Source organism: Protopterus annectens, chromosome 1.part0 (genome assembly GCF_019279795.1).
Source record: "Protopterus annectens isolate FY-2018-M chromosome 1.part0, PAN1.0, whole genome shotgun sequence".
In the NCBI taxonomy this organism is placed as follows: Eukaryota; Metazoa; Chordata; order Ceratodontiformes; family Protopteridae; genus Protopterus; species Protopterus annectens.
Genome location: NC_056725.1, coordinates 507,199,649 through 507,226,954, shown reverse-complemented (window position 1 = coordinate 507,226,954; position 27,306 = coordinate 507,199,649). Strand labels below are relative to the sequence as shown.

Here is a 27,306-nt window from a genome sequence, read left to right as displayed (position 1 = left end):
GGCGACCCCTAACTGGGAAAAGCCAGAAGAAGAAGTAACAGGGGGTAAATGTACTCATTTTCAAACCTTCACCACTGACAATTATGGTGGGAAAATACTGATGGTGACAGCATCCTGCAACTTGAAAAAGTGCGGTCATATGTTCATGTTCTGGAGGGTACTAACCTTTTAGAAACATGTTACTTATCTGTATGATTTTTTTTTTACATGTATTATACAGTGTTCAGGAAAAGAAACCCTAGAAGCATCCAACACAAAAATGTATACCTGTCCTCAAAGGATCAAAAAACAAAATCAATGTTTTTGCAGGGGGTGAGCCCACCTGCACACCCCACACCCATGCTAATTATATGTATTCCAACTCTGAGATCACAATACAGTGGGAATAGGTATATTCCCTGATTCCCACTGTACTGCGATATCTAACATAAAAAACTGACACTTTTTGAACAACCAATTTTCAATCAGCTGTACTTGCTCCCTCCCCCATTGATGAAAACTCTCATCAGCCAAACTCTATGTACCCATTTATTCCTACCCCTTTGGTGGCAACACTTTGTCTCTCTGCTCATACACTGGCTGATTACCACAGTGCTGCAGTCTCACTGTTATGTATTGCCTTTTACTTTTATAAATTATAACCTCTTACCTCTTGCTACATTACATTGAACTATGTAACTAAATCAGAATTACCAGTTTTCTATGGTTCATTACGCTTACAATGAGAACACTGAAGTTACATTGCTTTAAACGTCTATCCATATGTCCTGTTTTCTTTCCCCATACAGTATAATAAATTTCACCATCATATTCATTTACACTTTAGCAGATTTCAAACAAATAAAATATTTTTCCTCATCAAGAACACGGCTAGTGTCATTTTCTCTATATTCATCTGTCTGACTGGTTATGTTGGATTATTCTGAAATTCACATCAGCATAGTATATGAAATGGCATTTTATTTAAACCTTTGCAGTTCTCATCCAAAGTTTTTTTTTTTCTGTTCCAGCTTTTACTACTATGTGCTGCAAGCTCAGAATTTACAGTATATTTGCTGCAAGCAGTTGTCACTCACTTGGTGTCTAGATGATTTCCTTTTAGTGGTACGGTCAGAATGTCAGATGGCTGAAAGTCATAAATAAAATGCTCGGCTAGGTTATCCTAATTAAAATATTGTAGAAGGAACTGGAAAATGGAAGGAAAGGCAATGTTAACAAGAAATCAAAAGTGCACGCCAATAAGGAGTTTGTTCTGCTTCCCTTTTTTTGAGGGCTCGTCAATCTTTATAGCTTTATAGCCCAGTTATATCTTACAGATGCCTTTGTCATTCATACGTGACATACAAACTTGAAAGGAACACCAATCCTGATTATGATTTTCAGGAGCCAATGAGGTAGTTTTAAGTCTTTGTAAGAGTTTTTAATAGCATGAGCAGTTCAAGGATGCGACAGAAAAGAGTTATCGTGTGTGTGTGTGTGTGTGTGTGTGTGTGTGTGTGTGTGTGTGTGTGTGTGTGTGTGTGTGTAAGTTACTGAAGAATTTTTCTACATTTATATAGTGTGCATTGAATTTGCTTGCATTATTATGGGCAGTTTTATTTGGGAGTGGGCAAGGCTGGGACTTTTTCTACCAGACTTAAGAAAATTATTTTTTCCTTGATATTTTTTTTTACCTTTATTGATAACTAGTGTCTACATTCTTTTGTGTGCATCCCCCATGCATGGTATACACAAATTTCTCCCAGTAGCTGAGCACTATTTTCTTTTTAAGGAGCAAAAACAGTCTTCCATATTTGTTTCTCTACAGCTGGAAGGAGTTCATTACCAGGAGTAACAGTAAATGCATTCATTTTCTAATACATTATATCAGATAGTTAGCTACAGGAACATGTATTAATTTGAAGAAACCACACCTATTTTTAAGTAAAAGCAACTGTACATATTTACAAATCATCAACAGAAAACAAAATCCAAACTAGTAGAAAAACAGCAGCCCAGACGTTCTTCAGTGGAATAAAAAGTTTAATCCAAAAACGTTTTCTAAAAACCACAGTCTACACTTAAAACAAATAAGCACTTTCGTCCCATAATTAAATTATTTTCAAACTTCATCAGATGAAACTCCCAAAGCCTCTTTTCCATTTAAGATCCCTTACACCAGTCAGATTACTGAAATCAATACACACCCTCTCTCCCCAAACTAATCACATTCTGTAAAGAGCACACACCTTCCTAAATAGAATGTAAGAGTGTTATATCATACAGTTAGTATAGTAACAGCCAAATACTTAAAACATTGTTGCATACATTTTGTTACATAGTTTATCTTTGTAACACTTTAAGTTTTAACAGACACTCGATAGATTCAGCATCATTTAATCCAGGCCAGTGACGTGCATTCACGTGCACTTGCCACACAAGTTCTGCTCTTTTCAAATATAAAGGCCATGCTCCCCCTTTCCAATGTCTTCAATACTTGTGATATAATAAATTTAAAAGTGTGCCCTTGATTTTGAGAGATGTGTCTTGCTAGTGCATTCATTTCTTTATTCAAATGAATGTCACTACAGTGTTCAGTCATTCTATGCTTCAACTTTCGCTCTGACTTACCAACATAAAAACAAGTGCAGTCTGAGCAAGTAGCACAGTATACTACCTTTGAAGTATTACAAACAGTTTTATCATAAATTTTCACCTGTTGGTTAATAATAATTTCACTTTTTCCCAATACATACTTACAAAAGGCACATGTTCCACACCTAACCAGTCCTCCTAAATGTCTTGGAGGTAGCCTTCTTTCAAAAATATTTTTAAAATTAAGGCCCTTCTTATATACAAAATTAGGTCGATCCCCCAAGACTGATCATTTTCTCTCCGAATAAGTTCTCAGTTCTTGGCTATAATTTTACAAATCCTCTGGCTATCTGATGCAGAAATAAAAGCATTAGGGAATTTACAAGCTTCAGGTGGTATTGTGACATTATTTACTTTATTATTTACCATTTCATTTTGAGTTGTTCCCTGTACTGGATTTATGTCATTCTCAATATCTTGGACTAATGAACTGATGTTTTTATCTTACAAGATAGGATGATAAAAACCAGAGGCACGCTTTTGAATCACTTTATCCCCTAGTTTTTTAACCATACTCTGCGGGTAACCTCTCCCTAGAAACATATTGGATAAAACTTCACATTCATCTAAGAAAGTGTCCCATAGCATACACATACAAGCAGCCCTGATGAACTGCCCTTTCACTACAGCTCGCTTCTGTGTGTACGGGTGGCTACTTGTAAAGTGCAAAAAGGAGTTGGAATATGTAACTTTATGAAAAATTTGGGCAGTAAATCTACAATCTGCAAAGTCTTTCTTTATTAATACATCTAAATATGGAATTTCTTCACTGCTCATTGAATGGGAAAACCTAAGAAAAGATGTTGTTAAATTTATATATTCTAAAAAATTACCAATTGCTTCATTAGAGCCCTTCCATAAGATAAAATTATCATTTGAAAAACAGACATACACACTACAATGGGAATAGAAACTAGATTGAAATAGGAAATGTTTTTCCCATTCTATCATGACAATGTTCGCATAAAGTCCATCACATGTCGATCCCATAGCTACCCCTTCTTTTTGACAATAAATTTCTTTGTTAAAACTGATATAGTTGGATCTAAGAATCATGTCCAGGAGTTGTTCATATGTATTTATCTGGTCTTGGTTCAAGCCCTTAGAGTGTAAAAAGTCACAAAACCATTCTTCTCCTATGTTGTGTGGAATGACAGTATAAATCTTTTACATCAATAGTAATAAATACATACTCTTTATCAAAACCAATATTGCCCAGCCTTCTCAAAAAATCCCACGAATCTATACATACATGGCTGTCATGCTGGACATACTTTTTTAGTCTCCCATCCAGTAGTTTTGCTATGGGGTGGGTTATAGAACCCCTAGCATCCACTATGGGATGCATAGGTGGTTGGTATAAGTCTTTGTGGATTTTGGGTACTCCGAACATTGTCGGTGTAACCGGATACATTAAATTTAAATAATTATGTTCATCCATTGTTATTAATCCATCTATGAATAAATCTTGCAAGAAACCTTTTATTTTGTTATATGCCTGGTTTAGTTTGTTGCTTGAACTTTTCTTATAGGTCCTACTATTGAGAATTTCTTTCATTTTACTAATGTAATCATTATTGTTCATCAAAACCAGCCCTCCTCCCTTATTTCATGAATCTAACCCCAACAGCATTTTTAATAAAATTTAAATTCATTTTATCAATCTCTGTTAAATTATTTCTATTCTTATCTATATATGTATGCTTAGTATTTAACCTCCTCAAATCCATGTCACACATCTGCTCAAATAATACTAGGAAGGGGTGTAAGGGAGGATTATAAGTACTTGAAATACTCAAATGGTCAGTTGAAGTTCTATTTCCATTTTCATCCTGATATAAAAGTTTTAAATTAAATTTTTTGTACATATAATTTCAACTCCAACAACGTTTGCACCAAATCAATAGGTCTACTAGGCACAAAAGTCATCCTTTGGGGGCAGTCCTGGGGTAACTTTTCTGTTTAACACAACACACGCTGGATAAAAATCTTTATATACGGATGCAAAGCTTTCAGGTAAAACCCTTTCTCAATACTAAACACATCAAATAAAAGAAGCATATGCTTATATACACACCCAAAAGACACATGACCACAGCCAAAGTCATGTGGCAAAATTTAAAACAATAATTAGGTAACAATTTTTAACATAAAAAAATTAAACAAATAATATACAATATATAATACATAAATACTAAAGATATACATTTAATAAAATTCTATTTCACATTACGTTGCAGTCTTGCAAGCAATGGCTTAATACTAACAGTATTATTAAGACCTGGATCATGGTCAGCATTCAAACTAATGATCCACTCATACTCTTTTATTTCAATATAGTTATTAATATCTCCACCCCGAAGAAAAGGGGTTGCTAGATCAATAACTCTAAACTTAAAACTATGCAAATCACCATGCAGTTGGATATGTTTAAACAAGGCATTATTTGCGTATTGCCTTCTTATTTCCGATTTATGCTCAATAATTCTATCCTTGAGCCTACGTGTCGTTTTTCCAACATAATAACTGACCTTAAGCTTTTTTTGAGAACTCTGAATTTGAAATTAATTTTTAATTCGGGCAATGAGCACACTAATATTTGTAAGAAACGCAGTACATTTATTCCGATAAATGTGCTTATTACAGTGGCGTTTCACGATCTATGTGAGAATGAATTTAGAATATGCTTCAGTAACCCTACAGGTCGATTGTCTTATAATTTAGGTTATAATGAATATTTAGCTTTGAATCACCTAAAGCACAATTCTAATATTATTATTAAACAGGCGGATAAGGGTGGGGCCGTTGTCGTTATGGACAGGGCCCATTACAATATATTAGTAAAAAAGTTGTTGGTAGATCCTTTAGCTTTTAAGGAAATTACGTTCCAGGATGTTAAAAGTCATATCACTAGGGTGAATTCATGCATATATGATTTACAGTTTAATAATAATTTGGACTTAGATTTATTTCATTTCTTTTCTGTATCTTGTCCTGTTATTCCACAATTGTATGGACTTCCAAAGATACATAAATGTATGGTAGACCCGCCAATGAGACCTATAGTCTCTGGTAATGGCTGGGTCACTGAGCCAATCTCGGTTTATTTGCAGAAACAATTGTTTCCTTTTCTGGCTAAGTGCAACTTTATATTGAAAGATACATGTGATTTTTTGACAAAGTTATCTGCTTGGTATTTTCAGAATTCTGATTATAATACTGATGATTATTGGTTTGTGACACTTGATATTGTATCATTGTTCACTGTGATTCCCAATACGTTTGGTATTGAGTCCATTAGGGAATTTCTAACAAATGATAAGTCCATGTTGGCTGATTCTGTGCAAAACATTTGCTTTCTTTTAGATATTGTGTTGAGTAATAATATTTTCATTTTTGATCAGAAACCGTATCTACAGCTTAATGGTGTGGCCATGGGTACTCCCGTGGCCAATACATATGCAAATTTAGTGTTACATCAGTGGGAATTACAACATGTGCATGATAGGAATAATTTCTTGGATTCACGAATTAAGTTTTATCAGCGTTTTGTTGATGATTGTTTCCTTGTTTGGAAGGGAAACATTGCTGATCTGCAACAATTTATTTCTTGTCTAAATGCAACCACCACTTTCTTAAAATTTAAATCTACTATATCTAGATATGAAGCTGTATTTTTAGATGTTAAGGTTTATGTAAATGATGGGCTTATTAATACTACTATTTACAAGAAACAAACACATATTGGGAGATATTTACATGCAAGTAGTATGCACGCTTTGCATGTTTTTTGTGGTGTAGTTAAGTCTCAATTCATTAGGGCTAGTCGCCTCAATACCACGGATGAATTGTTTAATACCCAATTATTAGAAATGTATCATGAATTTAGTAATTGTGGTTATGCTGTTGCTATGCTAAAACAGTATATGGACTTAATTATAGAAAATAGGAGTAATACATATTTACCATACTTTAGGAATGTTTACAATGGGCAAAATGAGATTCATACTGTTACTGCACAGGATATTATTACAGATGCACATATTAGATATGTTTCTACTTTTGCTAATAAGGTTGCTATTGTAAAAGGGGTAATTTATAAATACTGGCCTGTACTGATGGCATCACCTGATGTTTCAAAAATATTAGCTAATAAACCTTATTTTAGCTATAAAAACATGAAAAATTTAAAGAGGTTGTTATGTTATAAGGACTTTCAACCCATTGGTTCAGAGTTCGATAAATCTATATATCAAATTTCTTGTTATGGAACTTATAAGTGCCATAATTGTTCATGTTGTATAGATTTGATTGATACTAAGATTTCTGCTACTTATGCTCATCCTTATACCAAACATTTGTTTAGATTTAATATCAAAGCTAATTGTAATTCGACCAATGTGGTTTACTTGGCAACGTGCGTTGCCTGTCAATCGTATTATGTTGGAAAAACGACACGTAGGCTCAAGGATAGAATTATTGAGCATAAATCGGAAATAAGAAGGCAATACGCAAATAATGCCTTGTTTAAACATATCCAACTGCATGGTGATTTGCATAGTTTTAAGTTTAGAGTTATTGATCTAGCAACCCCTTTTCTTCGGGGTGGAGATATTAATAACTATATTGAAATAAAAGAGTATGAGTGGATCATTAGATTGAATGCTGACCATGATCCAGGTCTTAATAATACTGTTAGTATTAAGCCATTGCTTGCAAGACTGCAACGTAATGTGAAATAGAATTTTATTAAATGTATATCTTTAGTATTTATGTATTATATATTGTATATTATTTGTTTAATTTTTTATGTTAAAAATTGTTACCTACTTATTGTTTTAAATTTTGTCACATGACTTTGGCTGCGGTCATGTGTCTTTTGGGTGTGTATATAAGCATATGCTTCTTTTATTTGATGTGTTTAGTATTGAGAAAGGGTTTTACCTGAAAGCTTTGCATCCGTATATAAAGATTTTTATCCAGCGTGTGTTGTGTTCTTTGGATTCTATCAGCTATCTACGTTATTTTCAGTAACTTTTCTGTTTCCCATTCACTGTTGTGCTTGAACATGGACAGGGATGAACTTTGGTTTATGTTGATGGGGAATCTGTTCCACAACAGTGGTATCCTCTGACAGATATACCTGTCTCTCCAAACTGTTCTATTGGTGTTGCAGAAGAGATTTAGATCCCTAGGCTTAGTATTTCTTATGACATTTGACTTGCTGATGTGCAGTAAACCCATCAGTAATGGATCAGAGGATGCCTTGTGTGCCAGACACAGACTACCTCTAAGCAGTCTGTAGAATAGCGGGTATAGTGCCAGGGCTTTATGTGTAGGACATGTTATTTAGGCCTTGTATCCTTTTATCCTGTTTGCTATTAATTAAGACACACTGTATTTCACTATGTACATTAATATTTCCACAACCAAGTAACTTACAAACTACTGGATGGCATCGGGTGAAACCATAGAAGATGTCAGATAAAACTGTTATTGATATTTGCATTGCTTGTTGTACATCTCAATAGATATTCAGTATTATTCATAGGATCATAGGATCATAGGAGGTTACTAGGCTAACTGCCCCAGGGTCCATACAAGCCTAGTGAAGTTCAACCCGTGTTCTCAAGGGTGTTTGGTTCAAGCAGACACTAAAATCAGCAACTATTGCACCTGTCCAAGAGGGAAATAGGTGGAACCCCTAGGGTGAATTTCTGGTTACCAGTCCAATCATCCAAATTCTGCTTAAATAGGGCCAATGATGTTTTTTGTTTAACATGAATAAGAAGCTTGTATCAAAGATAGGGCAACCTCTGTGAGACAAATCTATCTCTCCAGCAAGTTCTGTTGATGTCACATACCAGGTTAAGGTCCTTTGAGTGAGTGACTCGTGTTCCATTTGATTTGCAAATGTGCAGTATTTCCATTAAAGCTGGGTCAAAGATTGCTTTATATGCAAGGCACAGGTTGTCTCTCAGCAGTCTGTACAACACAGAGTAAAGTGACAATGATTTCAGTCAGTCTGCATAAGGCAGATCTTGAAGACCCTAGATTTTCTTTGTAAGGATCCTTTGTGGTTTCTCCAATTGCTGTAGGTGTTTAGAAAGGAACACACAAAAAGGAGTGTTCTACTCTATTATTGGCCTGATGAGGGAAGAGTACAGGGGAGTTATAACCTCTTTTTTTCTGGAGGCTATGTCCTTACTTATGAGATGAGCAATATAAAATGCCCTTCTTACCACTGTGGAGGCATGGCGATCGAAGTTAAGGTTGCTGTCGACCTGCATGCCCAGACCTCTCACCACTGACTGTGTGCTGAGGGTATTGCTGCTAATGTGATAGTTTACAGAACATCACCCTTGTCAAAGGGGATGATAATGCATTTTTCTGCATTATGTTTAAGACCATGACTTTGGCACCAGTCATTGTCTGAGTAAGACCTTCTTGCAGGATGCTGACATCGCTAGCTTCAATGATAGCTCCCAGTTTGCAGTCATCAGCAAACGTTTTCAGCCACAGTCCTTTAGTTTTAGCCTGTACTTTGGAGAAGTAGATTCTAAACAGTAGGGGTCCCAGAACCAATGCCTGTGGAACACCACTGGTTATGGGTTTACTGGAGGAGGGGGAGTCCCCTATTTTGACTGTATGAGTTCTAGCAGTGAGCCAGTTTGCAACCCACCTCAAAATATATGGGTTGATGCCTAGCTGAGTGAGTTTATCAATGATACCCAAGTGAGGGATTGTGTCAAAGGCCTTGGCTAAGTGTAGGTAGGCCGTATGCACAGATTTGCCCTCATCTACGGCTTTGGTGACTGTCTGGAAGAAGTCCACCAGGTTTAACAGGCATGGTCTCCCCTTGACAAAATCAAACTGGGTGGGGTCGAGTGTTTGGAGATTTCCTGTATCTTTGTTAATAAGGTCCATGATGATTAATTCCATGGCCTTGCAGATAAGGCTGATCAGACTAGTGGGTCTCGAGTTCCCAGGGTCTGTGGATGCACCCCCTTTGTGAAAAGGGATGACGGTAGCTGTTTTCCATTCCAATGGGATGAAGCCAGTGCTTTGGCTGTAATTGAAAAGTGTGCCCAATGGTGATGCTAATTCTTGTTTTAACCCATGTAGAACACAGAACGGGATGTTGTCTGGCCCCATAGAGGTTGTGTTTTTGGCCTTGGAGAGGGCATTTAAGACCTGCTCCTTGGAGATACTGGGTGGGGGACAGGTGTTAGGGATGCTTTGGGGTATATGTGGTGGAGACAGGGTTGTGAAGTTTTCACTGAACCTGTCAGCTACCTGGTTTGCTATATCCACAGGTTCTGTACATGTAGCGCCATTAACTATGAGTTCATTGAAATTCTGGGCCTTACCTTTGAGGTTAAGGATGTAACTAAAGAATGCATTGTGGTTATTCTTAGGGAAGTTAATTTGGATTCATAGTTAGTTTTGGAAGATTTCACTAGGTGTCTTATTTGCTTGTTTAAGTTGAGGGGGGAATGTTTCCAGTTTTGAGACTGTTCCTTCCTACCCTTAGACAGGAATTTCTTTTTCCTATTGTATAGCCTATTAATGGCAGTTGTCCACCAGGCAGGTTTGTTTTTCCTTGAAGATATTGCTTTGGTTCTATCAGGTATGGCAGAGTTAATTCAATTGTACAGGTGCCTGTATAAAGCATTGGTGCAGAACTTAGCACAGTGTCTGTTCCATCAGTGGGGGAGGGGCTATGAAGTTACTTATGCCATCATGTAAGTGGTTGTAATTGGCCTTGGAGAAATTTTTTAATCTAATTATTTTGCTAATTATACAAACAAGTATAATTTATTATATTTCTGCAAATGCCTCACTAAACAGGCACGTAAAAAGGAATTTTTGCTGTCCTGTGAAAGTTCAAGTTCGAACGAACAAAAATTCACTGATGTTATATGTCTAAGCTGTTTAGTTACCAAAATATGAACACCTGTCTGTGAAACCTCATAGAAAATATAATTCTGTGTTTGTATGCATTGTAATATATTACAGTATTGATGTAAAGACTGAATACACTGATTACTATCGTAGAAAGTTTTTTTCTGTACTGAAAACATTGCTGTTTATACCGTTTTGATAGCAGTTACCATTCACAATATATTTAAATTGTCTGGTTTATGCTTTTTAACTTTTCATAGAATGCTCTAGAATGTAAATATGTGTGTTGGCTGCTAGAAGTGTGATATTTCACAGTTCAGTGTATTAGTGAAGGTTTTGAGGGTTGCTGTGTCATTTAGCTGCAATGTTTTAATGGCTCCCAGTTAAAGTGCTTAAATGAGCTATGAAAAATATATTCTTGAATTTTGTTTTATCTCTGACTATGTTAGGGTATATAATTCTGGTTATTTTCATATAACTCCATTTTGTAAAACTAAAGTTATGGTCACAGATATGAGTCTGGCATAATTCCTACACAGGTAATTTTATTTGCATTTGTTATAATTATTCTGTCTACAAGGATATCCATGCTAGTGGTTTTATTACTTTTAATCATTGTTTTGCTTTTTTGGGAGATGATTTTTCTTCTGGATTAGGTAAATACATTTTTGTATTAGTAGCAAGACAAGCATGCATGTCTTCAGCAGCAGGCATTTTTGCACAAGGAAGTATGTACGGTATAAACTATGAATACAGATGTGTAGTTGTTAACTCCAGGTGAAGCAAAATGTGGTATTTGTAGGTGATACATATAACTTTCTGTGAAGATAGTGTCTACAACACCAGCCCTTTCGGGGATATTGTGGATTATGAAGTTGGTCTTTTGTATGTGATTTTAACTATATTTCTGTAATGAAACCATGTTTGGATATTACACACACACACACACACACACACACACACACACACACACACACACACACACACACACACACACACACACACACACACACACACACACACACACACACACACACACACACACACACACACACACACACACACACACACACTAGGGTTGCCAACCCTCCATTTCTTTCTGGACTATCCGGTAGTCCAGAAAACACTGTACAAACTCTGGTATTCTGTTTCAAAAAGGAAAAAGACTATTGGAGTTTGTAATTCGGCTAATTTACTATGCTTTTTTTTACAGAAAAGCATAGTAAATCAGCCAAAAGCAGGTAGCAGGAATGGAAAAAGAAGGCGTTCCGCACCGGGTGATGACATTTTGACGTCACAAAATTGGCAGAATGTGGGTGGGAGAGGGGGTGGGGCCGGCAGGGTTACTGGTGACGTGGGGGTTGTGGCTTTACTCCAGTTTTAGCCACGACGAAAGGTGGCAACCCTAACACACACACACACACACACACACACACACACACACACACACACACACACACACACACACACACACACACACACACACACTTCAGCATCTCAGAGATGACAGAGTTTGGTAGTGATCTGAAGCTTGCTAATGTATCACTTAGGAGTAGGTTTGTCTTTGAGTAATCCCTAAAGGTACTAGGGGCAGAGGTGGCCACAGATTTTAATTTTATTTCAAAGGCAACAGCTTTATGATCAGATCTAACAAGTGAAGATGATATACAAGAGATGGGGAAAGATGCCCCAATATTAGTAAGGACAAGGTCAAGGAGTGAGTACTTTGACTAATTGCTCCAGGACATTTGTGTTAACAAAGTCCAGGAACCCTGCACTTGTACACTGGTGGTGGTGTAGGTTTCCCAGTCAACAGATGGATGGTTAAAATCTCTCAGGAAGAAGGTACTGGGTTTGATACTAACTGACTCCAGTTCATGTAGATAGGAGTTACAGCTTTCTTGGGTCATGGTGGGAGTTCAATAACTAGCCAGGATATGGTAAGGGACCTCTCTGCTAGTGACCTAGACATGTAGAAGCTCCAGAGCAAGATGCTGCTTTACCAGCCTTTATGTCGTTGTCCTCTGAATGAAGACTGAGATGTTTTTCACCATTTTTCCTACCTGTACAGTATCTGGTCTAAATGTGCAGAAGGCATTATAGCCCTGGCCTGCACATCTGGAATGCTTTCTGACATTTTAAAGCAGGTCTCAGTCACTGCACAGACATCAACATCCTCAAAAGTGAGGAAGGCTTGTAGAAAGTGGATTTTCTTGTTTAGGCTTCTTTCATTGATCAGTAACACCTTCATATTTTCCTTTGTTGTATTCATTATGTTTGTAGGTGTATCAGGTTGGCATTAACTTAAAAAGAATTATGGGGTAGACGATGTTTTGGCCAATATTCAAAAACCTAGAGGGAACACGTGTAGGCCATTCCTGATGGAGCAGTGTGGTATGATGATCATGTCCTTCCAGGCCAGCAAATAATGGACCTACTTTGAATGACACCAAAAACTAAGCTGGTTATTGAAGTCAATTATGTTTTGCTCAGATTGTGGCATTATTCTTGAATAAAGTAGACTGCTGCTAATTGCCAGGGTTGTACCTGCCTGGGACACAAACTCTGAGAGGTTCATCTTAACTCTCTTCTTTAGTCCAGGAAGGAACCTCTCAGGTTGTTAACACCTACATGTACTATGACAGTCATACTCAAACCTGTTCTTTTTTGACTTGAGTGTGTGTGACCTTCTGGATCATGGCTCCAGACAAGCAGCTGACCATCACTGTTTCCTTCCTCTGCCTGGTGAGGGGGTACATCGTTATGTCTTACAGTGGATTCACCTATAACTAGCATGTTTGATTTGATGGAAGTCTGCCTTATGGGATCAGTGTCCATGCCTGTGTGACTTGTTATGCTTTGTGAGGTGGTTGGTTTAGTTGGTTGAAAGTATTGCTGAGGGTGCTTTGTGCTTGTGTTGTGTTTTGGAGGTCTTTTTGGTTTAGGTAAATTGGTCTTAAGAACCTCAGCATATGAAGAATTATGTGTAGTTAGACAGTTGTGGAGAGGTGTGTTGTGTGGTGTACTGCTGATGTTCATGACATCTGAGTTAGCAGTGTGTGAGATTTTAGCCTCTAGTTACTCTGTGTATGTGTCTCTCTCTCACACACTCCAGCTATACTCTGTCGCATATCGTCTTCTCAGAGGTGATCTTTGCTTAACATATAAGACCATGTCAAACCCAGAGCTGTTAGACATGCTACATTTAAAGAAATCCCAATCTCTCAGAGCCACATGCTCCAGGGATCTAAACCTTGTCATCACAATAAACAAAACATGCTGGAGGGATAGGTTCCTGACCCAGAGACTCCCCAGACTCTGGAATAGACTGCCATACATATCAAGCAGAGTGCCTCCTTGGCCCTCTTCAAAAGGAACCTTGATGATTGGATGGGAGAAAGGAAATTCACTCCGGGGATCACTTCAGTCACCCTGCTATGCTAGACAGGGGTCCAGGGAAGTAAATATTGTGGGAAGAAATAGCCAGGGAATTGTTATGGCTAGGCTTGTACAGGCCCTAGGGCCGATAGCCTAGTACCAACTTATGAACCTATGAACACCATGTTATGCTGCTTGAGCAGAAGGTGATCATCAAACAGCATGATACAGTTCTTAAATTGTCTCAAAAAACACATTTCAATCAGCCTGGCTACAGAAGTTGTGAGGAAGTGCTGGTACAAGGTTTCACAGGAGTGATTTAGGGACTGGAGTGACTATACTCCTTCACGTAGCATCAGTTATAGCATGCTGGGGTTTGTCAAGAAAAGCTTACTTAATGGGGAGGGGGTTGCCTATTTCCTTTGCTGGGTTGTGTAGATATCTTGGGCAGATTTTATTGCAGCTCAGAGGATGTTTGGTTTTCTATTCTTTGTGGACTTTTAAAGCCCCGCATAGACTGAGCACAAATTACTTGGACAGAGTCCTTATCCTATAAATTCCTGTGTACACAAGGTGACCTGCCAGCTTAGTGTCACTTGATTCCCATTGTGAAACCTGTGACATTAGGCTACAGGGCATTTACCTTTATGGCTCTAGCCCTACTTTTTCAGGTCTGAGACTTTGCTGTCAAGATAACTTTGAAGACTTACATTTTCCTTCAAGCTGCTTTGATTATTTTATTTGACTTTAGTCATTAGCCTTTAACTGACTGAGAGTTCTTGATTTAAGTGTGCGTAAGTAAAATTAAGCTTCACAGATGATTCCAATGGCTTCCTTACCAGTGACACAGAGGTATAAATTTCTGATTGTGGCCCAGGCAACCTGAGTTTAATTTGCATCTCAGCCATTGATAGCAAGGCAAGGGCAACGGGCATACCAATTCTGGGTCATGGGAACATACTGTGAGTCCCTCTGTTGGAGGACTGGATGGAGGCTGAAGCTCAGAGAGAGAGAAGATGCTGGTTAGTGGAATCAGAAGGACAGAGAAGCATGAGTTCCCTATAGGCCCGCGGGAGGGTGGATATATACTCACAGCCACTCCTCAACACCACATTGCCTGTCCAACCTGATGATGTTTTTGGCATATTTTTGGAAGGAGTTAAGGCTTAAGAAAAGGCAGGCTGCAAGCAGGAATGATGCTACAGATGCCACTCCACTCTTATTCAAGGATGCCACTCTCCCATTCCCCTTCTAACTCTGCTGCTGGAGCCTAAGTTGTGAGATGGTGTCAGGTAAAAGTTCCCACCTACCTCTCCCCACTAATGGCTCTAACTAGGAGGTAGTACCAAGGACTGAGAGTTGAAGCAGCAGGGATTGCACTGGGCAGCCAGTGGTCAGAGCTGCTGCTGAGACCAAAAAAAAAAAGATGAAAACTTTATTAATGACTTATACAAGTAAAACTATTAGCCAAAGTTGTGTACCCACGTAGCCTTATTGTGTCCTATTCCACACCCTACCATAGCAAAAGACAAAATAGCATAAAATATACCTTCACACACAACAGATGGATTAACACAGCTACGTATTTTGTTCTCATCTTTATCATTAACATCATCCAGAGGAGAGTGAATAGGATCAAACAGAGTCAATATTTACTTATACTTTGTAATTTCCTGAAGCAGGAGAAACACAAGAAATGACATCTTAATATAGGCTTATAGAGAGTTACTTGGCATGCAGTTTGAAAAATCAGTTCCCTTACCCCACAGGATTGCATGGTTAAATGACCTGCTCAAAGCTACATAGTAGGCAAATGGAAGCTGAAGGAATCAAACCCTGGCCACAGGAAACAGCTCATTAACAGATTTAATCCCCTGACAGAATTTTTCATGAAAATCAAGACTAAGACTGCATAATTTTAACAGAGGATGGTACAGACCAAATGATTTATTTTTGATTACATTTTAATAAAGCTTATATAGTGCTCTATTAGAAGTTTGAGATTCTATAATGTGAGTATTGAACTTCCAAAAAATTATATGTGATCCTCATAGGCATAGGCCAACTAGGCAGCTGCCTAGGGCACTGCTCTAGCAGGAGCATTTTTCTAGTATTTATTTGATGTCAGTAGACCAGAATTGGGGGCAACGGGTGGTATGGGAGGGGGCACCGTGGAGCCCTTTTGCCTAGGGCACCAGCTGACCTAGGGCTGCTCCTGGTGATCCTTGGATGGTAACAGCAAAATTCAAACTTGCTGGTATACCTAAGAAGTATTTTTTGCAGTGGGGCTGCCCCTTCTTTACAGGAAAGGAGTTGCACCCCATTACCCTTGCTTTTTATTGCTAATGCCAATGGCATGGTATAGCTGAGAAGACTGGAATATTTCAAAGTTATGCAGTTTCAGACTAGTGTACATTTACATAGCATTGCAGTTAAATTCTCTTATTTCAGAGGATCATACAAATGGTCTTAGACATGTCACAGGAACATGATTTATGTATATGCCAGCTACGCTGATGGTATTATTGCAAGGAAAAAAAATGCTGTATGAGATTAGCAAAGGATTAAGGGTCGGGGCTGTGGGCCTGTGCTCTGCAGCAGTACTTCAATAAGTTAGAAGGGAATGGGAGTGACTAGGAGTAACACTAATCACTGTCTGGCATTATACTCCTAGATGGACTTCTAATGTGAAGTGTATTAGGAGTGTGACCCTTGACAGAATCATTGTGTAGCTCTTTATCCTAGGGACACTGAATCACTGAGTACCCAGAGTGACTTACCAGGGCTAAGGTAAGTGCAGAGCCTCTGTGTCAGGGGGATGGAAGTGGTCAGTAACATTAGGATGCTTTTGGGTGTGGGGAATGGTCACAGACATTGTGGGTGTGAAAGAACTCAGTAAATACCACATCAGTGATGGATCACTGCTCAGCTGACTGCATCACAAGAGCTTCTAACAAGATAAGTAGGCTTGCAGGGAATGCTGATCACTACTAGCATGTTAGAGGAGAATAGAGGAGGGACTTAGGCCACTGCTGGACTGGAAGAAGAGAACAGACAAAGGATTTGATCATTACTGGAATGAAATATGGGTTCAAAGTGTATTCCATTCTCCATTTGGCTGTTGATGGTAGGTTATGGAATGTCATCAACCACCATGATGGTGGAAGGATTTTGCGAAATTCCAATTACTGATCAGTTAGAGAACATGTAGAAGGCAACCTATAATGACAGTGTTGGGGGCTTAGATTATTAATAAATCTGAGGGGGATGCAGTTGGCCACCAGATGGAGGAGGGTGCAGTAACTGTTACTAGGCTGGGTGGAAGGTATGAGCAGTCAGTCATCAATGGATATGATTTACTTGCTCATAAAGACAGAGATGGACCTATTAACAGAATTAGCTTTCCTGTCTGTAGTGTAACACTTTCAGTGTAGACACATAAAGATCAGGAAAGGAGCAAGATTGTGTTTTAAATGAATAATTTCACTTGCTAGATCTTAAGGAATGCTTGAAAAAATAAAACTTCCTACCTTACTGTTCCAAGTTCTTGCCTTTTAACACAGGCCACAAGGGGGTGTTCAACTACATTTTTTTGTTCCATTGACTATTTAGCAGTTGACAAACATGCAGTTGACAGAACGGGAGTGTTCCATTTAACTACACACACGCACACACACACACACACACACACACACACACACACACACACACACACACACACACACACACACACACACACACACCAAAACTATTGTCATGTACTAAATCCATATGCCAAAATTACTGTTATGTACTAAATGCTTGTTTTACATTCCGTGTGGTCCATTTTATGTAATGTCTCCAAGACCTGCTCATGCATGTAAAGGGTCCTCAGACCCTTGTACTTACCTGGTTGACACAAGTATAAATGCAAGTATGTATGTGCGCGTGTTTTATATATGTACAGTATATGTGTGTGTGTGTGTGTGTGTGTGTGTGTGTGTGTGTGTGTGTGTGTGTATATATGTATTCATATTCAAACTTTAGCTTGGCGCAGTATAAAACACAATAAATTATTTGAAATGGATTAAAGCTAAATAAAAGCCTAAATGATTTAAAGTCAACAATGCTTCCGGTGCTTAAAACCCCCAAAGCATGCTTTTAGGAAAGCTACTGGAAGACGTCAGTCAGGTGTCATCACTGTTATTTTGTTAGAACCTTGAAGATAAAAAAAAAGATGTACAATCCCAGCACTTACCTGACTGTTTTCATTCTGCCAGAGCTCTATCTTTAATTTTCAATGCTTCAGACTTCAGAAGGGCACCAGTTTATTGTACCTACAAGCAATAGAGAAAAGCATTCTTCAGCTAATGAGGTTCACATCTAACAAGGTGTCACATCTGAATGGTTTAGATCTGAGTGTGTCTGAGGTCAGGGTTAGGGAGAAGGCACTGCCCTCTTTGTCATTCACGTGTACTTCATGGATTATAAACAAATGAAAAACGTGGCATGAAAAATTAAAATCAAATAGCATAATTAATTAAGATCTTGTAACAGGAGCCTCATAAGAAAAGCTGATGCATATCTAGAGCTTTTTTCTTTGTTTATTTTCATCCCATGGCCCACTTCATTACTAGCTAGAACAATCCCTAAGCTGATAATCAGTTGACAATATGTAATATACAGGATGCTTCAGATACGGAAGAGACTAGAAAAGTCTGAGAACACGTTTCTATAAAAAGTTTGACAAGGAGGTTCCCCTGACTACTTTTAAGCATTCTCTTAATATTACAGAAGGAAAACAGACAGCATTTCCAGAACAGAATGCAGGCATTGAAGATGTTCAAAATAGATTTTCCTCTGGTTCCATTTTTGCCAATAATTCAAACCAGCTTTATGTCTAATGCTATACTATTGCACATTTTAGCTTCTGATTTCTGTTTTAGATCACATTACAAATCTCTGGCTGATGTCTTGCTTTGCTCTTAAATGCTTTCATAGCAATTACTACATGTCAGTTGAGGTGAGAATTGGGGAAATTGTAAGCAGTTAGATAAGCATACATTTTCGCCTGACAAAAGGAGCTCCATTTCAAAACTTGCATTCCAGGGTTTTTTTCTTTCATAGTAACTGCACATAGGATCCGCTGCGGCGACCCCTAACGGGAACAGCCGAAAGAAGATGATGATGAGTAGCTGCAAGTAGGAATTTCCTATTTTGAATATTTGTTTGTATTAGCCTGCCTTTAGTACACACACACACACACACACACACACACACACACACACACACACACACACACACACACACTGCCATTATTGTCATGTTTCCAGACAATAAAACATTAAATGTAAATAAATGAAGGATCAACAACTGTCTAAAATAGTACAATAATGTGTAATACTTGATTATGGAGACACTTTTGATAAATTATAGTTGGAGTACTCTTACTACGATGCAATTAAAACTGTTGAATACATGCCCTGTCTTTCTCTGTATTTAACTTTATACTATTAATTCTTGCTAAGGCACTAAGGCCAAGAAGGCAAGTACTGTAGAAGCTGAGATTCTCTGCTAGTTGGCTACTTCATTCCCCACTGTTTACCCTTTAGTTTTATTGGTTTTATAGACATTGCATCTAACTAATAGAAAGAGATGTTTTTATCCCGAAGGAGCAGCTCACGTAAACACATGATTCTCTATTCCTGAATGAAATACTACCTAATTCAGATTACTGGAAGTCTGACTGCAAACAAGAAGGGAATCTGTTCAGAAATATTAGAATTGAGTGTACTAGAATAATACTTATTGTGAGGCTTACTAGGATAAGGGCATAAGAAAAAGGACAAAGAAAACTAAGCTTCTTTTATTCTGTAAAAACCTAAATTAGAAAGAAATAGAGGGAGATCGATAGTCTCTTTTTAAGGACTAAGTATGGGAGAATTTCTAAAGCTGGTAATTGAACAAGAAAAGAAAATTATACTTGCAGTATAGAACTACCTGTACTTAGACAAATTATTTCTCATTTTTGCTGATCTGTTTTACATATGCTGTAGTGATGGCTGGCCTTGCTTTTTAATTTATGTAAACTTCTTGTTTTATTTAGTGTTTTCCTTTTTGAGCTTGCTAATTGTGGTGCATGGGACACCATAACAATATTCTGAAATAGTGAGAAGACCGGCTTGTTAAGTACCTTTCTGGCATGAGAAAGATGCTTAACAATTATTACACACTGGTTTCACACTCAATAGTGCTCATCAGACACAGCAGAAGATTGGCAGGAAAACATTAGCTTTGGACTTTTTAGTCCAAACTGTTTACCAGCTTCTCATTGTTCTACTTTGGTGGCAATTTTGTTTGGGGTAGCAATTAGTGCTTTCTAGTGTTTTAAGCTGTGTCACGAAAGGAGATACTGCCAGCCCAGCTATCTGGAATTTTGTAAATAATTATATGTCATTTGTGAATATTAACATGATTTATGTAGAAGTATAACAAAAGGGAGATACTGCCAGCACAGCTGTCTGGAATTTTGTAAATGGTTATGTGTCATTTGTGAATGTCAACATGCTTCATGTAAGATGCTTGTGTTACAAATATATTAGAACTGTATAACTGTATGTCATATTGAACAGACGTGCGCTGAACAGATATTTTGTAAAGTACTGAGCAGAAATGTATATATATTATTGTAACTTTTTAGATGTATATATTTGGAAACTGCAACACAATAAGTTAACTTCAGAACAATAGTTCAGATTGAATTACTATATGGCTGTGCCATAAAAGGAGATGTTATCTTATAGTTTCAGTGCAACAGGCACAGTGTCTAGAACTAGAAGTTTTTTGTATTGACTTGGAAGTGTATTATTTTAGGGCTTCCAGCATCTGCCTTAGATCTAAGAGAAGTCCTTGTTTATGTATTTTCACAGGTAGATGTTAAATGCTACTAGCTGCATCAGTGGGGTTTTCACCTGGGAGAGTCAGATGACAAGAAGTGCTGTCATGCTGCAAACTAACCCAGCAGTAATATTTGAAATATTAATTTGGGAAGTCCCTGAGAGAGATATAGGATTTTGTATTTTGTCTTTGACCTGACAAGAGCATCAACTCACCACATTTGCTTGTTGCTCTGTAAGTAAGTTAACTAGGGTACAGTAATTTATCTTAGATACAGTCAGGAATATTGTGAAGTATAACTTAGATGTTTTCTTTATTTATCTGAGACTGTCCTGCAATGTTGTTTTAAATATTTCCTGTGATTTCGAACTCTGATGTAACTATGATTATTTACTGAGTATTTTCTTGCTCTTTTATTGTTTATTAAATATATTTAAACCTTTCATTATGGCTGATATTTGTGAGACATATTTAAGTTCTGAGAGTACTTGCATATTTATTTGGTGGCACTGTGTAGGCCACTCCTAATAGCCTTGTTCCTGGTCAAACTATCATTTGGATTAATAGTAACTTTACACAGTAAGATTGGACACACTTTGTTAAGGCCTTACAGTAGCTGATAAGGATGTGGCTGGTGGCAGGGATAACTACTTTATAGTCTGAGCAAAAGGGGTTATAGCTAGTAAAGTTGTGCCAGCCTTTCTCAGGTGTGTGTGTGTGTGTGTGTGTGTGTGTGTGTGTGTGTTTGTGTATGTGTGTGTGTAAATCAAACCTCAAAAAGTGTATGCATCAGCTACTTGGGCAGGGACACAAAGCACTGATTGGACAGAGAGGGTGCTGGAGGTCTTGGCTTGGCCACTCAGCTGAGATCTCAACTCTATAACTGTGCCAGTGGGGAGTCATATAGGGGATCTGGAGAAAGAGAGAGAAATCAGCCCCAGACTGACTGTGGTCTCTGTGTGCTCTTAAGGGAAACTGCACTTTACTTTGTGTGTACTTGTCATCCTCCCAATGTATGTCACCCACTGGTGCTAGTGGTGAGGATTGAGGCTCCTTGCTTACTGTTCCAGTGGTGGGGCATCATATATATTGGTGGGCAGTGGTGGGATATCCACATCACATATATTGGTTGGCAGTGGTGGGATATCCACATATTATGATTCAGTGGTGTGAATATTGAATTCCTGTATTTATTTATTTTTTGTTAGCTTAGTTAGTCAGGGAGAGTTGGTAAGAATGTCATCAGAGGAGTATGGCAAGCTGACAACAAGCCAGTTGGATGAGAGGTCAGCTGCCTGTTGGGTGCCAGGATCCGCCACATAACCCACACACTCAGGTCATTCCACAACAAGTACAAATATGACTCTGTCATTGTCCATGTTGGTGTGAATGACCTGAGATGTACCTCCATGGACTACATGAAAAGAGACATGGAAGAGCTCTTCGATCTTGTAGCCCAGGCAGGTATGACCCTAGCCCCGAGTAGTATTCTGCCATCACCCAGAATGATACCACAGTACAAGGACAAAATGATTGACTTCAACAATTGGCCGAGCTTCTGGTGTCATTCTAGGGGGATCCAATATCTGTCTGCTTGGGATGACATGGTCGACAGGCCACAATGCTTTGCCAGAGATGGCCTTCCCCTGTCGCCCCTGGGATTCTGGATACTGGCTAAGGCTCTTGCCAACCCTATAGTGCCTTTTTTAGGCAAGGTTCAAATGACAAATTCACCACTGTAACAGGTACAGGCAAGCAAAAACTGAGGGTAATGCTACTCAATGCTACAAGTCTAAATCTCAGAATGCACTCACTTGAGGCACTCCTTAAAATGGAGAACATCAATATCTGTGCAGTGACTGTGATCTGGTTCAAGGCTGCAGAGAGCACACCTGCACTACCAGGCTATAACTCATACCACACTTTTCGGCCATGTAACCTGGACCAGAACACCAAAGGTGGAGGTATGTCCATATTCATTAAGGATATCCACACCTCCAGGCTAGTTGCTCAGCATAATGCATCCATGGTTATCCAAGTATAACCAACTCTGGGCAAAACTGCAATCCAAATTGTAGCTTGCTACAGAACCCCCACCATGCCCCAAGATTCCCACTCCTCTTTTCTTGATGTACTGGAAAATATTAGGGTTCAACCAAACACCCTAATAATGGGCGATTTCAACTACCCCACCATTAACTGGGAAAACTACTCATGTACCAACTCCTTCACACAACGCTTTCTGGAATTCATAAACTCCAATGCCCAGGATCAATTTATCCACACCCCCACCAGGGGCAACAATATCCTAGACCTACTCATTACCAGCATGAGTGACCGGTGTTCCACATCTGAAGTCAACTCCTCGTTGGTCCGATCCGACCATAAGCTAATCACCCTTGATATCCACATCCTGTCCCCCCCCCATTAAGGAAACCACGGTAAAAAAATTTTCCAAAGCCAACTTCATGCTTAGACAGAAGTGGTGAACTTCATGACACCCATGCAGGTGGACAATAGAGTTACGACTGCTGAATCCTACACAAATGCACTCTATAAGTACTTACACAAGTGCATGGATTGTGCTATCCTAAACAGAACCAAGATGCTATCCTCCAAAAAAAGGAAGCCAATCTGGTGGTCCCCTGCCATAAACAAACTATACAACAGAAGGAAGAAATTGTTGCAAAAGAGAGTACAATCCCATGAGTGGAGGAGCTCCTTTGTCAGCCTCATTAAGAAGTTGAGATCCCTTATAAGATCCTCCGAAGCTAGCTACGAAAACAAAATTGCCACTGATTCTAAGGATAACCACAAAGCATTTTATAGCTATGTCAAGAATCTCAATGGCAACACCCAGATCTGCTCTGAGTTGCAGCACAACAGCACAAAAATTACAGAACCAACTGATATTGCCAACATCCTGGCAGATATGTTGAATGCTAACTTTACCCCCCACCCCCTAAAGGGCCCATAGCTATACAGGAAGAATGCAGAGTCCCTGTAATCACAACTCTGCAGGTAAAAGCTGCACTCTCGAAAGCCAAAAACACAGCATCCATGGGATCGGACAACATCACAGGCTGCATTTTACACAAACTTCAGAACAAACTGGCTCCCCACCTAAGCACCATGTTCAATCATAGCCTCACATCAGGCTTTGTGCCCACTAAAATGCATACAGCAACAGTTATCCCACTCTACAAAGGGGACCCACCACTGATTCTGGGAACTATCGCCCTATTAGCCTGATGAGCCTGGTCTGCAAGGCCATGGAACATATCATCATGGAGCTCATAAACAAAGACATTGGTAAGCTCCAAACTCTGGATCCCACCCAGTTCAGGTTTGTGAAAGGCAGATCATGCATCCTGAAGCTGATCAACTTCTTTGAGGCAGTCACCAAAGCCGTAGGTAAGGTAAGGTGGTTCACACAGCCTATCTTGACCTCGCCAAGGCTTTCAACACCATCCCCCATTCTGGAATTATAGCTAAACTCACTAAACTAGGTATAAATCCCAATGTCACAAGATGGGTTGCCAACTGGCTCACTGACAGAACCTACACTGTAAAAGTTGCACACTCCAAATCTGAACTCAAACCAGTGACAAGTGGAGTATCACAGGGTTCAGTCCTGGGACCTCTCCTGTTTGGTATCTACTTCTCTGAAGTACAGGCTAACACAGAAGGCCTTTGGCTAATGAAGTTCGCAGATGACTGCAAACTAGGAACAATAGTCGAGTCCCCAAATGATGTGGAAATCCTACAGAAGGGCCTCACTGAGACAGATGCCTGGTGTCAGTGCCATGGCCTCAAGCTCAATGCCAAAAAGTGCATTGTCATCCCCTTTGGTAAAAACTCTGTACCCATGAACTACTACACAGACAGCAGTCTACTTAACACTGAATGTGTGATAAGAGAGTAGTCTGTCCTTTGATAGTCACATCGCCACAATATTCAGGAAGTCCTTCTGCGTGACACACTTCATCAGAAAAGGGTTCTCTTCCAGGAATAAAGAGGTCATTGTTCCCCTCTACTCGTCACTCACTGGACCCATTATAGAGTACAACACCCCTTTTGGAAAGTATCTCACAAGACATCTGCAGCAGCTGGAAAGGCCACAGAAGTACCTCACAAAGAGGATTACTGGCCTCAAACAGATGCCCTACACTGACCGTCTCAAAAAACTCCAGCTTTACTCCATAGCATATCGTCTACTCCGAGGTGATCTCTGCCTAACATATAAAACTATGTTAAACCCAGAGTTGTTGGACATGCTACACCTAAAGAAATCCCAATCCCTCCGAGCTACACGGTTTAGGGACCTAAACCTTGTCACCACAATAAACAGGACATGTTGGAGGGATAGATTCCTGTCCCAGAGGCTTCCCATACTCTGGAACAGGCTACCCATTAATGTCAAGCAAAGTTCTTCATTAGCACTCTTCAAGAAAAATCTTGATGATTGGATGGGAAATAGGAAATACACCCCGGGATCACTTCTGTGTCTCTGCTCGACAGTGGCACAGGAAAATAACTTTCTTGGGTGGCGTAAGCCAGGGAACCTTGTTGGCTAGGCTTATGTAGGCCCTCGGGCCAATAGCCTAGTGCCTACCTATGTAGCTAGTAAACAGTGGTCACTGAAGGTGTTTGTACTCTCAATCAGCCATACAGTGAATATTCAGTTTCATATCACAATAGTTTTATTTATTTATTTTTTGTTAGCTTAGTTAGTCAGGGAGAGTTGGTAAGAATGTCATCAGAGGAGTATGGCAAGCTGACAAGGAGCCAGCTGGCTGAGATGTGCAAAGACAAAGGATTGGTGCATGCCAGCCTGACTAAAGCAGAGATGGTTGCAACCTTAGTAATATATGTGATGCCCCACAACTGGCAACAGTAATCAAGGAGCTTCAATCCTCATGACTGGCAACAGGTACTCCATTTCCCTCCTACCTTCTCTGAAACAGTCTGGATAGTCTGGCTTTTCTAAAGTCTGTGTCTATACTCCAGTTCATTTTGCTGATGGGCATAGTCTATGGATGAAAAGATTATCCAATGGACCATTTTACTCACACGGTAAACAAAATAAATAAATAAACACATAATCAAACAATCAATCAATCAGTCAATCATTAAATAAATGTTGTGCCTGAGGGAACCTGAACATATGAAGTTGCTAGCCATATTCCTCATATGGGATTTTCCAAAATGAGGCATCAATCCTATCTGAAATATACTGGGAAACAGAATTTGTGGGACTCAACATACCTAGAATTTTGTGACATGGACTCAAAAAAGAGAAGGGCAGGAAGAAATTTGTTGAAGCAGGAGATCAAATGGTCAGTGTGACATCATGCTGTCCTTCTCTGGCATTCTTCCAGTAGAGCAAAACCACAACAACTTTGAGATATCCAGCTATGAAAGAAATAAAAACTTGAGTAAGTGAGTTACAGAGCTGTTGGCATTAAAGACATTAGCTTCTTGGGGTTCAGAAGTTATAGTGCAAGGTAACAAGAGGACATAAGAATAAAAAAAGAAAGCTGTGCAGAGAAAAGGAACTACCATTGTGATGATATGCTAGTGCCAGCAGCCAGCTGGAGTTCTGTAAAGAATGATATGTCCTTTGAATATCAAACTGGTTTATACAAGATGCTTGTGTTACAAATGGATTAGAACTGTATGGCATTTGAATATCAAACTAATTTGTACAGATGTTTGTTTTACAAATGTATTAGAACTGTATGGCATTTGAAAATCAAAATGTGTTTGTAAAGTTGCTAGTATTAAAAATTTATCAACCGTTGGTCCTACTGGACAGAGAAGGAATATACATGTGAGACTGTATGTATGTATATATGGTAGCAAAGGACACTAGAAGAGAAGGGGTTAAATAACTAGCTTACTTCTTATTATAAGAAAAATGTTAATTGGACCACCTGTTGGGCCATGGAAGTGCTTATTTCACAGGTCTGGACAGGATCAGAGGTGGCATGTCTGGAAGAAGCTTTTGTTCATTAGCTCAGTAAAAAGAGGGGAAGCCCCAGGCACTGCCATAAACATTAGCAAAACTTTAGATATGCATCGTATTACATCTATGCTAACATCTTGTCTCAAGCTTAAAGAGGAATAGTGTGAGAACCTAGAGTGAGGTGACCAGATGAGGTAATTCTGCTAGCCATCTTGTAAATTTTAGATATTACAAAGAGAAGTCTCTCAGTATTGAGTATTCTGTCTTGGGCTTGACAACAAGAAGGATCATTCACCCCATCATCTGCCTTGATCTATTAAGTAAGTAAGGAGTAGTAATTTTCCTAGATTCAGTCAGGAAAATATAGTAAAGGTTAGTTTAGATATTGCTTTTCTTAATTTGACTGAGTCTGTCCATCAATGTTTTTGCCAATATTTCCTGTGATTTGAACTCTGAGCTTTACTGTAAATATAGATTCAGTATTTTCAAGTCCTTTTATTTATTATTAAATATATTTAAACCTTTTATTGTGGATGGTCTTTTTA

General features: G+C 38.8%; 1 protein-coding gene across 2 annotated transcripts in view; it reads right to left on the bottom strand.

Moving 5' to 3' along the window:
* The window catches only part of LOC122793140, a 291,237-nt gene that overhangs the window by 226,203 nt on the left and 37,728 nt on the right, over window positions 1-27,306 (bottom strand). For both annotated transcript variants that reach the window (XM_044060925.1, XM_044060914.1), the window contains exon 2: window positions 18,155-18,233. In XM_044060925.1, the coding sequence (XP_043916860.1) occupies window positions 18,155-18,168 (14 nt within the window). In that variant the 5' untranslated portion in view covers window positions 18,169-18,233. The remainder of the gene's footprint in view (window positions 1-18,154; window positions 18,234-27,306) is intronic.